The 17,500-nt window shown below is 38.5% G+C and overlaps 1 protein-coding gene across 1 annotated transcript in view; it reads right to left on the reverse strand.

Annotated features, from left to right (window-relative positions):
- The window catches only part of LOC122805256 (adhesion G protein-coupled receptor E5-like), a 330,498-nt gene that overhangs the window by 177,129 nt on the left and 135,869 nt on the right, over nt 1-17,500 (reverse strand). Inside the window, exon 4 of the mRNA XM_044075345.1 lies at nt 6,334-6,501. Within this exon, the coding sequence (XP_043931280.1) occupies nt 6,334-6,501 (168 nt within the window). The remainder of the gene's footprint in view (nt 1-6,333; nt 6,502-17,500) is intronic.

Raw genomic sequence — 17,500 nt, forward strand, 5'->3', positions numbered from 1 at the left:
TGAGCCCTGTGGAATGCCACTTGTAACCGGTTTAGAGTCAGACCTAGCTCCCACAACTCTCACCATGTGGGTTCTGTCCATGAGCCAATTGACAACCCATCTTGTGACATAGGGGCTTATGTTCAGGCTGGTGAGCTTGTCTATAATACCAGAATGGGGAATGGTGTCAAAGGCCTTTGCGTGGTCTAGGCAGGCTGTGTGAACCACCTTTTCCTCGTCTATATCCTTGGTAACTGTCTCAAAGAAGTCCACCAGGTTTAGGAGGCATGATCTGCCCTTAACAAAGCTGAACTGGGTAGGGTCCAGTGTTTGGAGGTTCCCAATGTCTCTGTTAATGAGTTCCATGATGATGTGCTCCATAGCCTTACAGACCAAGCTAGTCAGGCTTATAGGGCGATAGTTCCCGGGGTCTGTTGTGGCTCCACCTTTGTGGAGTGGAATGACCGTTGCTGTGCACCACTCTATGGGTACGTAGCCTGTGGAGAGGCTGAGTTTGAACAGTGTGTTTAGGTGAGATGTTAGTTCGTCTTTGAGCTCATGTAGGACACAGCCTGGGACACCGTCCGGTCCCATTGATGCTATGTTTTTGGCTTTGGAGAGGGCTATTTTAACCTGAGTGTCTGTGATTTCAGGGGCTCCACATTCTTCTGGTATGGTTATGGGCCATTTTGGGGGTGAGAGGGGGGTGAAGTTTGCACTGAACCTGTCTGCTAGGATGTTGGCAATATTGGTTGGTTCAGTGTATTGTCTGCCTTTCTGCACTAACTCTGAGCAGATCTGAGCATTGCCACTTAAATTCTTGACATACCTAAAGAATGCCTTGTGGTTATCTTTGGAGTCCTTGACAAGTTTTCTTTCAAAGCTCACCTTGGACGATTTTATGAGGGATCATAGTTTTTTGCTGATACTGATCAGGGATGTCTTCCCTTCTTGGGATTTTACTCTTTTCTGTACTAGTTTCCTCCTTCTATTGCATAGCTTGTTTATGGCAGGGGTCCACCAGACTGGTTTCCTTTTCTTAGAGGAGTGAGTCTTGGTCTTGCTTGGGATAGCACAATCCATGCATTCCTGTAGGTGCCCAAAGAATGCATTAGTAAAGGATTTTGCAGCTTCGACAGCATTATCCTTTAGCATGGGGGCTTTGAAACTTTCCACCTCTGTCTTAATTAACATGAAGTTTGCTTTTGAAAAGTTTTTCATGGTGGTTTCCTTGTCCGGGGGTGGGGGCAGAATGTGGATATCCAAAATGATTTTTTATGGTCAGATCGAACCAGCAAGGGGTTGAGCTCCTGGTGTGGAACACCAGTCGCCCATGTTGGTGATGACCAGGTCCAATTTGTTGTCACCTCTGGTGGAAGTGTTGACCAGTTGAGTTTATAAATTCTAGAAAATGTTGGGCAAGAGAGTTAGTACTTGAGTAGCTCTCCCAGTTATTGTTTGGGTAGTTGAAATCACCCAATATTAGGGTGTTTGGTAGGACCTTTATGTTACCCAGTGTTTCCAGAAATGCGGAATGGGGGTCCTGGGACATGGTGGGTGATTTGTAGCAAGCTACAACTTGAATTGCAGTTTTTCCCATTGTTAGTTGCATGTGGATAATGTCTTAAGCATCATGCTGTGCCCCTAACCTGGAGGTGTGGGTATCCTTGATGTATATGGATACTCTTTCGCCTTTTGTATTTTGGTCCGGGTTCTGTGGTCGAAATGTATGGTATGAGTTGTAGACTGGTTGTGCTGTGGGTGCTCTCTGGACCCTTAAACCAGGTTTCTGTTACTGCACATATATCAATTTTATCCATACTGAGGAGTTCCTCGAGTGCATACATTTTGAGGTTTAGACTTCTGGCATTGAGTAGTATTATCCTCAGATTTTTGTTACTTGTACTATTTACAGTGGTGGGTTTGTCTTTTGAGCCTTGCCTGAAAAAGGCACTATGGGGGTGGCAAGAGCCTTGGCCAGTATTTGAAAGCCTAAGGGTGACAGGTGCAAGCCATCTCTAGCAAAGCAGTGTGACTTGTCGAGCATGTCATCCCAGGCAGACAGACACTGGATCCCATTTTAGTGACACCAGAAACTTAGCCAATTGTTGAAATTGATAATGCTTTCTTTATACCATGGTATCATTCTTGGTGAGGGCAGCATGCTACTCAGGGTCAGGGTCATACCGACCTGGGCCATGTGATCAGAGAGCTCTTCCATGCCTCTTTTCTTGTAGTCCAGGGAGGTACGGCTCAGGTCATTCACACCAACATGGACAATGACAGAGTCATATTTGTACTAGTTCTGGAGTGACCTGAGTGCTTGTGTTATGTGGTGGATTCTGGCACCCGACAGGAGGCTAACAGTAACCTTCTCCTTATTTAGCCTAGTGAGTGGGATGTCAGTGTGTCTGACTATAAAGACACCTATAACTAGTATGTTGGGTATGTTATTTTGCCTTGAGGGCTGTGATTGCATGGCATACTCATTTTGTGAAGTATGTGTTTCATGGGTTGTGTTGGGGGGAAGAGGTTGCTTGGATGTCTGCTTTGGAAGGCTCTGTTGCTTTTGCAGATTTTTATTTAGAGCCTCTGAGTATGTTCTTTGTGTATTTACATGTGTTTTTTGCCGGTGCTGGTTTAATGGGTCTATATGAGACTGGTGGTGTGATACCAGTATTTCCCTTCTCCTCTTGACTGTCTGATCCAGTCTTGAGTTGAGAGATCTTAACCTTCAGTTTGGCTGTATAATTGCAACTCCCACATGTATTAGTGTTTGGTGGTAGGAGGAAAGGGTTGTCTCTGTACATGAGGCAGTTGTAACATTGCCTCAAAATGCCCAGATTCACCAGTTGGACTGGAGAGTAGACATGAAAATGCCCTTTGCACATGCCTGGATAGGTACAGTAAACTATTTTACTGAATGGCTGGTAAGGTCGAATAGAGAGTCTTGTCCTTCTGTAGTGCTAGGGTTTATAAGCGCTTGCTATGAGTTTTGAGGAAGTGTCAGGCTGAGAAATGGATGGCGTGAGTGCTTAAGTTGAAAGTTTGTCTAGTTCCAAGGAAAAAAATTGAAGAGGAGACTTTTTGGAGCCGGGAATAGTTATACCCTAGCTAACAGGTGCTGCCCAGCCCGCAAAACCAGGCAAATGCGTTTTTTTAAAGCAGGGAATTGAAAGAGATAGAAATTAGCCCAAAATGGCCAATAAACTATTACTTTTTGGGCTGAAGGCACTCCTCCAGGGACAGATAGGCTGCTCAAAGCTCCCCTCTCTCACAGGTGAACAGAGAAACTTCCTTATATCCAAGTAAGGTATGGGCAAACACAGAGATTTGTAACACAGCTCTGAATTCAGCACTAACCTGAAATCTGGACTATACTAGCTTAGAAAGGTGGGAAACAAGTATATATATATTTTTTTTTCAGAAAATAAAGCGGACACAATCAAAAACACACTTTAAATGCACATACAAAGATGCTTATTGTTATATATCTCAGTTCAGAGTTGTAGTCAATGTCCCTATTAATAAAGTAGGAAGAAACACAAATACAGTAAAAGCAGATGAATAAAGTGCAATATATATATATATATATATATATATATATATATATATATATATATATATATAAAACAATAGAAAACAAACAATCTGATTTAAACAAGTTACCCAATTAACCAGAAAAAAAACTCAAAACTGAGCCCTGTTCCAGCAGTCTTCAATCAGACAAGTTCTAACTGCACATTCCTGCTACTAGGGTGCAGGGGAACCTTCTCCAAAAAAGATGGCCTTGTTCAGTGCTCAAGTTATACAAATAAAGCTAGATTCAGCAGGCGAAAATCTGGTCCTATGCTACAGCAACAAGGTGCGCCAATTTCAGAAAAAAACAGTTTGAATAAGCAAGCACAATAAGCCTGTGACCAGAAATTCCCAGCTCAGAAGGGCAGAATCCAGCCTCTCCTCCCACAAGAGTGCAGACCACAAACCTTCTTAATGTAGAATAACTGGCCTGAAGCTCAAGTACTTAAACCAGAACTAATACAATTTTAGAATAGCAAACACTGAGCTTTCAATCAGCAATTCCCAGCTTAGAAGGATGTAAGCTACCTGTCCTGCCACAACAGTGCAGACCACAAACCTTCTTAATGTAAAACAACCGGTATGAAGCCCAAGTGCTTAAACCAAAAGACTTAGAATAACAGTTACAATTTAATCAGGCTACTACCAAGCAGCAATAATTGCAGCAGAATAAATATAATGGAGTATGTTTAAGAAGAGGAAAAAGCAAAATAAAGTAGGAGGAAACACAAATACAGTAAAAGCAGATGATTTTTTTTTTTATTATTAGTAAAGTGCAAGGAGAGAGGAAGGAAGAACCTAAGTGGGTTGGCCTTCTCATATCTTCTCTCAGTATTATGTAGAGTGAAGACTAGACTCAGAATATGATCTCACTGTATTCGGTTAAGTGAGCAAATGAGATGGACTCAGGAGGAGTGTTCAACTACAGACTTACAGCAGGGGCAGGCAATTCCAGAGCCACTAACAATATCACTAAAACAAGAACAGGCAGGGTGGGTGGGGACAAACAAGAAGAATATAAAGTACAGTTGTACAGATTACAGATATATTAAATCAAAATGCAGACAAAAAAAAGAGAATAAACACTTATCTTTTCTCACTATCACAGCTGGCAGTAGGTCAGTCTCTCTGCAGCAGCCTGAGCAACAGTTATATCTGATTTAAAACACAGGACAGAAACCAAACAATACAGATGCAGGAATACTTTGGCCGGATGAAACTAGTTCTGAAAGCTTACTGCCACTAAGAAAACAGACAAGGCCTCCAGACAAAAAGATTTCACTACAACTGAGGTCAACACTAAGATATACAGCTATAACACACAAGAAGAAGAATAAGTAAAGTTGTACATATTACAGCGATATTAGTTTTCTAAGGCTATTCCCTTTTGTTACACTTTTCATGGCAAGAGTCTTCCTTCTTCAATTAAGGCTCATTCAACTAGAGTTGTGGCTTGTTTTGGTGCTTTTTTCAAAGGTTTAGATACTAATTCTGTTCTTGAAACAGCTACCCTGACTTTTGTGCATACCTTTATGAAGCACTACAAGTTGGATGGTATCTCTAGAGCTAGGGCTGGTTTTGCTAGTTCAGTTCTTCATGGTTTTTAAGGACTCTTCTGCTCCTTCCCCCTCCCATGTTTCCTCTTGAGCTTTGGTACTGTCCAGTATGTTACAATACTGCAGCAGTGAATGTAAGGACATAGTACAGTTGTATAAAATCTTACCATACGGTAGATGTCCTTGCCTTTACTGCTGCAGTATTCACTCCCTCCCTCCATCCCCCTATTTATTTGCCTTCCTGGATGTACAGGTTACATTTTGGGTTCCTTGGACAGGTATTCCTCCAGGGCAATCATTTCTGGTTTTGGTAGGCCTGAACTTCACCTTTATGTCCTACATTACACATGGAGCTTCTGGGTGATGTTCAGTGTACCTTTAAAGCAAAAGGAGTCTTTGGTAGACTGGCCGGGCATTGGGCTTCCATGGTAGGGAATCCCATATGTTAGAATACTGCAGCAGTGAAGGCAAGGACATCTATAATTATGATAACATTTTTACACAACTGTACTTTTCTTAATAGATGTCTGTCAACATCATTGGTGTACATTTAGGATCCCACTGTAGTGCTGCACTGTCAGTTATAAGTTGTAAACCTAACCCAATTCCCAGAGGCGGTTCTTGTATCCAGAAAGCTATTTATCTGTTTTTGTTTGCTAAACAGGTTACTCTAGTTTCACTGAATCAAAAGGAAGAATGGGGAAGAAACACTCTGCACTATTGTCCTCAAACCTGTTAATTTTAGCAGCCATTCATTTTAAGTAGCACATCTTTAGGATAGCTGAAGTAACTGCTGTACTCAGAGTCTTCAATGGCATGGGGGAAACGTGATCTAAACAAAATTGCCTCAGTAGGTTAGAAGTGAACCCAAGTCCCAGGAAGTGAGTGGCAGCTATAAAAGAATTGTCATTTTATGAACACGTACCTCTCATTTGTTATCCTTTCACATTGTAGTGCCTAAAACATGGAGACTTTTCTGACTCACTTAAGACACTGATTCAAAAAGTCATTTGAGAAGGCTTGCATTAAAGTACAAATCAGCATATATCTGCAGACAACTGAAGATATCCAATTTATGCATGACATTTTCCTCATTGTGAGACTCAACAGAATGACCCACAGCTATCACTGTACCTGTTTACCATATGTGAATGCAACACCATAATATTAAGCTCTAACAAAATTACATTTTTGTACCAGTCTAAGCGACATTACCTACCTCAATTTCATAGTGAGCCATTAATACAGCAAAGCTGCTCAGATGATTACACCGACAGGTTATATTGCTTGCTTTGTAAACTGCTGTACAGCCCTCATAAGACCAAGATGTTTGTACTGCTGTATTATTCAGGAAAGCACACCTAATTTCCTGGTTATCACCCTTCTCCTAGATGCACAGGAAAAATGTGTTAAAATGCATTTTATTTAAAGATGAAGTAAGAATTTTACAACAGAATATAGCAGTACAAAACAGATTTAGCTAATACATAAATTAGTTGTTTTGATATATCAGAAGGATGTACAGGGATTATTGCTTTGAAATCATGCACAAAAATATTATTGCAATATACAGCTCCCAATTAAACTGTCCTACTGAAGTACGTCTGATATATCATATTCCATTGCTGTGGTTCAAACTTGTAGCATTGTGACCTTTCTAAACAATACTATCAGGCAGTGCATAGCAAGTTCTTGCACAGATTACTAACCTGTAGGCATTTGCTAATTATGTATGTTCCGTGTTACATAGTGCACAGTATTTAAAAATATCAATTTGTTTTATTTTGTGAGTAGGCAAACAAAAAAAAACTGCGGTCAGTTACAAACACTTTACCACATATTTTAAAAAGCGAATTATCGTTGGATTTTTAAAACTCCTGTTACAAAGCCATAGGAATGTCACTGAAACCAAAAATAACTATATTGTTTCTAAATATTCTAGGTTTACCTAGAGCTTACAGCAATGAAACTACAGCTAACTATGTATTTTCTAAATTCTACACTTACCTACAGTTAGCAGCAAGTATATCAAGACAGAGAAGTCACCCTATCTTTTGACAAACATGGTTTAACTGGTGGCCTGTGTGCACCAGGATCAGCAGTGGACTGAAATAAAGGAGTGATCAGCAGGTTGGTAGTCTTTATCAATGAGGTGGGAGCTTGTTTTCCTTGTTAGCTTGGCATCAGTAGATGCTTGGTGAAGGATACCCTCCCATTTCAGTCTAACCTGTGCTAGTCAGATGTCTCTGAGTATGCATGCACATAAAATGCATGCATCATTTTTCACCCATATTAATGTTGCTACATAACTGTGTGTGGAGAGTATGCATATGACAATGCAGAAATAGCCTCTGTCTAGAGTGTGACAAATATAAAGTATTCATCCTTCTGACCATTTCCATTAGAGAGAGCTAGTGAGAGAGAAGTGGGCAAATAAAATATTCATTTTATTTTGGGCAAAACAAAGATTTATTTCTGTGATTGTTAAGTCTAAAGGTGATAGTGGGTGCTGAAAAACAAACAAAAATGTTAATACTACAAAAATGAACTGTTTAATGTACTTGCATAGCAAGAATACATTACTATAAATGCTAGGTAAAACAGATTCCTCTTTCTGTGAGGTTTTATTTATAATGTTATAATTTATAATTCATCTGTTACTGATTCTGTGAATGGTCCTAATAGTCACTGATTGTGATTTACCTAAGCATGAATGAGATGAAAGAGAAAATGGTTGTTGTTTAGCTCGGTACTTCATATTCTTCCTCCTTTTCTTTGTAACAATTTTTTTAAGAATGAGATGTCAGCACTGTATTGCTTATTTAAAGTATATTACTCCATTATGTCCGCGGTGGTGGTGCTGCGGTAGCGTTGTCACCTCACAGCAAGATGTTGTCCCATTTGATTCTCAGCTAGAGCATCTTCTGTGGAGACATGCGTGAATGGGTGTACCTTCGTTGAAGGTTGTGCTTTAGGGCCGGCAACTCAGCATGTAAAAATCAATTGCCAATCATTAGCGGACCGGAGTTCCGCTGTGGCGACCCCTAACCGGGAAAAGCCGACAGTCACAACAACTCCATTATACATAAATTAACAGTTTACATGGTTCAAGTATCCATGTGTTCACTTGCTTGTGAACTTTAGTTTACTGCCCTGGCGATTTATATAAAATCACTTAAATGGCAGTAGAGGCAGCCAAATAACAGGTTAGAGTATGAAAACACTATATTCTCCGCTTTCGTCTTAATAACAAGACTTCTTCAGAACAATAAACTAAAGTTTAAAAACACATTTATAAACACATTAACATCCGATTGATTGTGTCTTTTGGCTTTTTCCCGATTAGGGGTCGCCACAGCGGAACTCCAGTCCGCTAATGATTGGCAGTTGATTTTTACATGCCGAGTTGCCAGCCCTGATGCACAACCTTGACAAAGGTACGCCCATTCACGCCTGTCTCCACGCAGAAGACGCTCTAGCTGAGAATCCAACCGGACAGCGTCTTACTGTGAGGTGACAACGCTACAGCAGCACCACCACCGTTTCCCTAAAATATCATCACATGACCAAGTTCATTCATACTTTTCAATTAAAATTGTAATAATCTTTAAAGCAGTTTATAACTGTTGTTATTTTAAAATCTTTCTCCTTCTTCTTCTTCTTCTTTCGGCTTTTCCCGGTTAGGGGTCGCCACAGCGATTCCTACAAAAACATTTTATATTGACAGATTCACTAATTCCAGGAAATTTGTCAGCCCCTAACTTTATTTGCAACATTGTTCCTCTTTGTTCTATTTTATTTTGGTAACTCTCTCCACATAAGTCTTTAAAAAATGGTTATAGAACAGAAAAAAGAAATTTCTTAAAAAACTTACATTCACATGTTTATGAAATTCTTAATGTCAAAACAGTTGACTGTAATATCTAAATCACATCATTTTCAGAATAAAATAGAGCAAAGGGAAACAACATAGCCAATAAGGTTAGGGGCTGGCAGATTTCCAGGAATTAATGAATCTAGCAACATAAAATGTTTTCTTAGGAACAGAAGGAGAAAGGTTTTAAAATAACAGTTATAAACTACTTTAAATAATATTACAACTTTAATTGAAAAGTATGAAAGAACTTGGTCAGGTGATAATATTTGTGGGAAATGATTGGATGTTAAAGTGTTTATAAATGTGTTTTTAAACTTAGTTTATTGTTCTGAAGAAGTCTGGTTATTAAGACGAAAGCAGAGAATATAAGTGTTTTGATATGCTAACCTGTTATTTGGCTGCCTCTACTGCTGTTTAAGTGTTTTCTTTTTCTTTCTTTGTTGACTTTAATACCATGCCCTGGTGTTAACTATTTGTTTTGTTTTTTGATTTATATAAAATAGTGGAGACGAGGAGAAGGGTACTAGACAGATTGCAAGGAGATCTGGGCTATAGGCTAGATTTGAAAAGACTGAGTGATATGGAAGGCAGCTACAAATGTGTGATAACTCCTAGAATGGGTAGGATGAGAACTGGGGTGTCTTGGTAGTGCCTTAGTGATTTTACTTTCTTTGAGAAACCAATCATGAATAGATTCTCAGTGAAATCCAGGGCTTTGCATTAATTTCCCATTCAGTCCCAAAATATTATGATTTCCAGTAAGCTGGCAAGGGTGGACTGATAGCTATCAAATCAATGCAGATTTCTTTGTACCATTTCAAAAACAGGTTATAATGCAACATAATTAATTTGCTTTGGCTGTTGTACCTACAGGAATCAGTTATTCCTTCTAAAACAATGTTAATGCAAAATGTAATCATTTTAAAATCAGATACAAGTGATCAAGCTGTGATATGACAATTTCCACATTCTTCAAACCATGTTAAACACTTTACACTACATATGTTTAATTAGATTATGGTATGACAGATTTCAAGAAACTGAAGCAAGATTAGAGGATGTGAAACAAGTTTACTACATTTTACACCTCTTTGCTTAACTTTAGTTTCCTTCCTTTATAAACAGAAAACTTACATACCTCATTACCTAAATGCAAATTACATACCATGGACATTAGTTGAAAGAACCTATCCAAGATTACTTAAGGCATTTTAGCAAGTTTATATATATCACAACCACCAGAAATTTTGGAATAAAAAACAACCAAAATCCAAATGGAATAAACTTCACAAGATAAAAAAGCACAGGTTTATTCTAGCGCCTCGGTGTAAAAACACCTTTGTGGAAGTTTAGCTGTTTATAAACTAGTTTATGTTTTGTTTACTTGTCCATAGCAATGAACATAGCTACTTGCAACTTGCTGCACTGCCAAAAATACATGTGCACATACAGGGCTACCATACTTATATTTACTAGCAAAAACAGTACCCCTAATTAAGGTCAGTAAACAGCATACTGTTACATAATCTGCAGCTTTTATCCACCATCGGATACCAAGCATTCATAAGTATAAATCCACTGTAATGTATGTTCCACATTATTGGGGAGATGGGCTGACTGATGGGATTGTACTTAAAATGGTTGCATGTGTTTTGTTTTGTGAAACATTCCAGGTGTTTAGACTAATTTCTATTGAGGTATAGTTAATACAGTATTATACCAGTCTCGCTATGTTAAATGGGGGAGATGTCCTTTGCTTATTTTAAACTGTCTCGCTATGTTAAACTCATTTAAGGATGCCAGACATCTGCGGAAGGGCATTTAAGAAAAGTAATAGTTTCTTTCTTAAATAATGTCATATATAATAGCAATAACCCACTTCTGGGTGTGGGTAAGCATTACCCACATTGCTATAATAACAGCTTCTTTGTATGGGTTTGCATGACGGAGCTATCTTTTTACCTCAATCAGGCATCCAGTCATTTGAGTTTGAGACCCTCATTTTAAAACTTTTTGATGTAGGTGTTTCTGGGTTAGTAACCTGAACAACAGTGCATATGTTTAGATGGCCATTACACTAAGCAATATTTTCACTTCCAGTGTCATTAGCAATAAAGTTATGCTGTCTCTGGATAATATGATCAATCATCCACAGCAATATGAAGCAAGTTCCAGTATGGCCTCCTGTTTTATCTGTACTTCTATCTTTAAAAATTTGCATTGCATTCTTTTTTAGGTTGTACAGTAAGTATACTCACACTGCATGAATTCCTTCCTTATGTAACTTGTGACCTCTTTATCAAGCAGTGTTTTTATTGTTTTTGTTCTGATGCCCATTTGCTCTGTATAACTCACTAACTGGGATTGAGTGTTGTGGAAAAATCCCCTTGTTTTCCCTTTAAAGGAAATCTCCACCATCTTCTGCAAATTAACTCAATCCTTAAGTTTCTTTTGCCCCTACAGTATGGTTCCAGTATTGTGTAGGTACCAAAAACTTGCTTGTACTTTTTTAAAACTTTTATTTCCTTGCATTGGAATCAAAGCAAGGGAAAGGAAACCTACTTTTATTTATTTATTTGACATTTCTTTACCAGGATATTCCAACTGAGTCACGTGACCCGTTTTCAGCAGAGGCCTGGGGAGAATACCTCCGCATTTATACATTTGGTTACATATATACCAATTACACTTTATATACATACATAGATTGTTAAACTTTTACAATAAGAATTTTTGTTAGGACTATACATAAATACCATGTAGACAGTCTGAGTTTAACCGTTGGGCATGGTTGTTAGTAAGTTTCTTTTACTTCTAAGGCATTGGTATGAATTGTACTATATAAAGTCTACATCTTCACATTTTGACAAGAGTTTGTTAGGTCTTTGCACAGTACAGGTTTGTTAAGACATTGCTAAATACAAATTGACTGCAAGGGCCCAAAGGTGCACAGTTGCTTAGTTTTTATCTTAACTTTAAAGTCATTACTATGAGTTATTAGCAGATTACTTGTAGAGAAAATAGTGCACTTTGACAGAATATTGATAGCGAGGTAGGATTTACGCTGGACTAAGATAGACAGTTTAGCTGTTGAAAAGAGGAGAAGTGGTATGGGATTTGAAGGTTAAGGGAGACGGGGGATAATCAAGACTGAGGAGGATAAAGAAAATGATAGGGGGGATTAGCCTGGGGTTAAGCAAGTGCATAGCCATGACTTGTTTAGATATTCTTTTAAGGAGGCTTTAAAGAGTGGTGGGCCAGGAGTTAACCTGGTGTTTGGTGGGACAGCATTCCATAGTTTGGAAACTGAGTATGAGTATAGAGATTTACCTTTTTTTGGATGGTTTGGAGGTTTTGAGTTGGTTTTTACCTTCTGATTTCAGTGGTCTGTTTGGTCTGTAGTATTTGGTAAGCTTTTCTAGGGCAGGACAGGCAGTGGGTTTGTAGATTAGGTTATGTATAGTAGTTAGCTGGTTATGTGTTAGCTGGTTTGATAGTTCAAGCCATTTTAGATCCTGTGGTGGTTTACAGTGGTGTGTTTGGTAGTTGGAGATTTTTGTAAAATTTGCAACTTTGTTGTAGCATTGTTCCATTTTTGTCTTGGTGGAGTTATGCAGATTGGTGAGTATACAAGAACCATAAAATAGGGAGGGGAGCAAGAATGTTTTTGTCAGGGTAGTCTTAGTTGATGTGGTGAGGAATTGTTTGTTTCTATAAAGGAGTCATAGTTTTGTGTGCATTTTCTTTATGTTTATTGGATGTGGATGTCAAAGATGGGTTTGCTATTGATAATTGCACCTATTAATTTAGTTTCTTGAACACTTTTTATGATAGTTTTTTTAGCTGAGAGAATGTTGTATTGCTTAGGCCTAATGATGGTAATTTTGGGTGAAAGACTATAAGTTTGTTTTTTTGGGGGGGGGTGATTCATAAAAATGTGGGCATCTGTGAGCCAAGATTCAATAGCTATGAATGATTTTTAAATCTTGTTTAGTAGCTCTGGGAGACAGCGAGAGGTATATATTAAGTTTTCCTGGGGAAGAGGAGGTATGTAAGTTACTGGTGAATATATCAAACAATAGGTGTCCTAAGATGGAGCCTTAAGGAACTCCTGGAGGGTTATGTAGGAGGGGGGAGAGTTGGCTGGACAATTTTATGGCTTGTTTCCTATATTGTAGATAGCTTTGAAACCACTGTAGTGCAGTAGTGGTGCAGCCTAGTTTGGACAATGTGTCCAACAGTAAGGGGTGTGCAACCATGTCAAGGGCTTTAGAGAGGTCCAGGAAAACTGAAGATACAAGGTATTCTTTGTCTCTGGCTGTGTTTATGGTGGCTGTAAAGGATAGTAGAGCTGAGGATGTGCTATGTCTTGACCAGAAGCCATGTTGAGTTTAAGTAAGGAGGTTGTCTTAGGGTAGGTATTTCATTAACTGTTGGTGAATACACCTTTCCAAGATTTTGAATACATGGGATAGTACTAATAATGGGTGGAAGCTGGATATTTCAGTGGAGTGTCCTCCAGTATGAACTGGTGTTATGTGTGATAGTTTACATACTGTGGGGACTATGGATTCTGAGAGAGATCTATTTATGAGGATGCTGATTGCATATGCAACTGAGTCAGCGGTGAGTTTAAGATATTGAGGTGGAAGATTATCGGCTGATGTAGAGCAGGGTTTTAACATGAGCAGTATTTTTGAGGAGGATGTAGGCTGAAAGGAAAATTAAGTTTGGGAATCTTTGGATTGGTGTTGTGTGGCATGGTCTGGTTCAGATGGTGTAGAGTTATTGGAGTTAGGGGTTATGTTTAGGTGGGCGTGTCTTTTGTTAGTGTTGGTGATTAGTAAGTCAACTATGCATTTTATGAAGTGTTTTTTAAATTACTCTGTTATTTCTGATGGGGGCATTGGATGAAGCAAATGCTCTTTGTTTGTTCCTGGAATTAGGAAGGTAGATACTGAGTGCCAGAATTTTTGGGGGTTGCGTTTGTGTTGTAGCTGTAGATCAGAGTAATAACAATTTTTACTTTTGTAAACTAGTTTGGCTACACTATTATGGAGTGTTTTGAAGTCTTGGAGATTTTGTTGAGTTTTGTTATGTTTCTGTGTGTTCCACATTGTATCTCTTTACTTCATGAGGTCAATGCAGCCAGTGCTTATCCATGGGATTGTATTTTTTTTTTACTCTTTTTGTTTGTACAGGGATGGGATTATCAAGTATTTTAAGGAAGGTGGTATTGAAATATTGTACAGCATTTTTGAGAGATAGAAGCTTTAGGGGTGCCCAGTTTATTTAATGGAGTAAATCAATAAGTATTTCTTGTTTAAACTTGGTTATATTTCTAAATGATTTTAGGGAGTGTTTTTTGGAAGGTACGCACCAGCTGTTATGGGAAATGTTGAAAGATGGTCACTAAGTCAGATTGATAGTGTGCCTGAGGATGAGACGTTAGATGGGTGAGATACTAGGATCCAGTCCAAGGTGGAATGGCAAGTGAAGTCTTTTTTGTACCTTACTGGGCATGCAATTAGTTGTGAGAAGCCATACAGAGTAATACTAGAGGTGGGAGAGTTTGTGGTGATGGAATGCCGATTGATGTTTATGTCACCTAGGATAACTACTTCTTGCTTGATGTTTTGAGATGTCCAGGACACTATATCTTCCGGGACAGGTATGTTGTTTCCAAATGGGTATAAACTACAATGATACAGTTTTCTTGTCTTGTTAAGGTTTAGGGAGGCTATTATGATCTGGAATTATAGAAAGTAGGTATATTGTTAGAGTAGGGGGGTAATGTTGAGTATATATAAGAGAGCTACCTCCCTCATTTCTTTTTTGGTTTGTCTAGTCTGTGAATGGTGAAGTTGACAGGTATAATTTCAGAATCTTTTATGTTGTGGTGTGACCAGATTTCTGTTAGGGCTAGAATGCCTGGTTTATTTTGTTCAATCCATGCATGCAAGTTTAGGTTTTTAGTGTTTGCATGTGTACTTGGTCTGGAGTTTGGGTGTATATCGCCACTCTGTACTATTTTAGAGATTAGATATTTATACAGTGAGTCATATTTTGTACTGTGGCTTGGATTTAAGGGAATAAAATGGTGTTTGATGGATATACTAGTTGCTATTTTGGGGCTGGAGTTGTAAAGGAGTTAAGAGAGGGTATAATGAAATAGTTTAGAGGAGATGTTATAGTAATGGTTTTGTTTGTGTGGTAGGTGAGTGAAAGAGGTTGCTACTGTGTGAGAGTTTGAGGCTATTTTATTGGTCAGTGTTGTGGCTAAGCTGAGGAATATTAGCAGTGAGATGAGGCAGAAGGAGAAGAGTAACACACTGGGTGAAGTGTAAACCTTAATGTGTGTAAAAGGAAGAAATATATGTAGATGCTATTGATTAATCTGCTGTAAGTCTTTTTAGGTTAAAGGGGTGTAAAACATTAAGGTGTAAAATGAAGAATTGTGTTCAGATGTTATTAATTAATCTGGTCCGAGGTCTTATTTATATTAAAGGGGTGGTAGAATGTTACAAGACTAAGAGATGTAAAATATTAATGTGTGCAAAAGGAAGAATGGCATCTATATGTTATTGATTAATCTGGTTTGAAGTCTTAGATTAAAGGGGTGGTAGACTGTTACAAAATGATAGTGTTGAGCTGTGTAGTGAACAATTAAATTGCTGAGGATAATAAGGTGGGAGATTATTTGAATGGCTGGTTGTTGATTGTGGGTGGAGTCTCTGTGTCTATAAATGTAGGAGTATGGTAGTGGGTGCGAAATAGGGGTAGAGTAGGGGAGCAGAGTTAGCCCGAGCATAGCGACAGCAAACTAACAGGGTTGAGCCAACAAAAGCTGATAGCACATGAGAAAAAACTGTAAGTAGTTACTGTAAGCTTTCTTTTATAAACAGGAAAACACATTAAGCTGTTGCTTTTTTAAACAGAAGATTTTTAAGGATGCCTTTTACGGAGGGTTTTAAAGAGATATTACTGAGAACACCTGTTAACTTGAGAGATCTGTTGAGGAGGGAGGGTTTTAAGTAATGTTTTATTTAGTACTCTGTAATAGCTTTGCTTAAGACTTTTGTTAAGAAAAATTTGCTAAGAACACAATTTTTGTTTTCAGAGCTGATGTTTATGTTTACAATCACTTGGGAGGATTGAACACACTTAGGAAGGCTCAGTTAGTTGTAGTGTGGAAAGAACAATTTGAGTGTGGTTAGAGTACAGACTAAAACTGGAATTTAATTATGTTTTTCTTTTTGTTTTGGGGGGGTTCTGATACACTTCAGGGGATTGCTGATGCTGAGGAATGCCTAGAGGGAGTGGGTTCAGAGGGTGTCTAGTTAGTCACGGTGATCTACAGGGGGCCTTAGGAATGCTACAATAGGTAACTGTCACAGGTTACGTCATTAAAAATGCATACATAATTTATTTGTTTTTTGTTTTGGTCTGGAAAGTCACTGACTTCACCATTTTTGGGGGGAAATGATGTATTCCTCTGCAAGAGACTGGCTTAGCATTGCTGGGCTTTCTTTTAGCTTGCAGTTCAGGGGTTTCTTTGGAATTCAAAGGTTTACTTAATTTGTTTCCTTTGTTTTAGCTGTTGGTATATGAGTTAGTTGTTTTTTGTTTTGGCCTGGAGAGTCACTGAGTGTACCAGTTCTTTGGGAATGTGCTATATTCCTCTGTGAGAGACCGGCTCAATTTTGTTGGACTTTTTTTATTTTTGGCTTGCAGTTTATGGGTTTCTTTGGAATTCAAAAGTTTACTCAACCTGTTTCCTTTGTTTTAGCTAGTAGCATCATCATATATACCTGCTCCTAATGATACACAAGGAGGCCACATACTTCACCAGGATGAACTGCTAAGCAGGGGACAGAGGATGGCAGGGTCTAAGCTTGAAGCTCAACTTCTCACATACTTTGCAGAGGAATTCATCTCTACTTGCATGACATATCATAGACAGACTTAAATCTGTAGTTTACCTTGTCAGGTACTGCTATCCAACTTAGACAAGCAGGTAATTCTGCTAATGTCAAGAATACACCAGCTGATATAAAAAAGAAAGAACGCTGTGGAACTGTTTTTCACTGTTTTTATTGCAGAGAGGAGGAGAACTTAACACTCTCTTTTCACAGCAAAATAAAGCAATTAGATCAGTCTTGGGTTTAAAGGCATTTGTCTCCCCTTCTGACAAATTTACATAAGCAGCAACACAGTAGCTTTAAATGTTGGTTATTTATAAAAGTTTATATGTTAAGATAATAAAATGTAGTATCAAACTTTAGAGAAAAGTCAGACAATATATTTTGTTTGTGTAAAGTAACAACACAATTACCATTTTCAAGCCACCCCCACGAAACACAGGACAGAACTATGGAAAGAGAGACACATGGCAACCTTATCAACTAGGCACAATGATAATGCTCATAAAAAGGTCTTTTATGCTTTTTTGTGATATCCGCCCAGAGGGGGATGTACATATATCTGGTACACGCAGATCCATGGTAAG

This window comes from Protopterus annectens, chromosome 6.part1 (assembly GCF_019279795.1).
Source record: "Protopterus annectens isolate FY-2018-M chromosome 6.part1, PAN1.0, whole genome shotgun sequence".
NCBI lineage: Eukaryota > Metazoa > Chordata > Ceratodontiformes > Protopteridae > Protopterus > Protopterus annectens.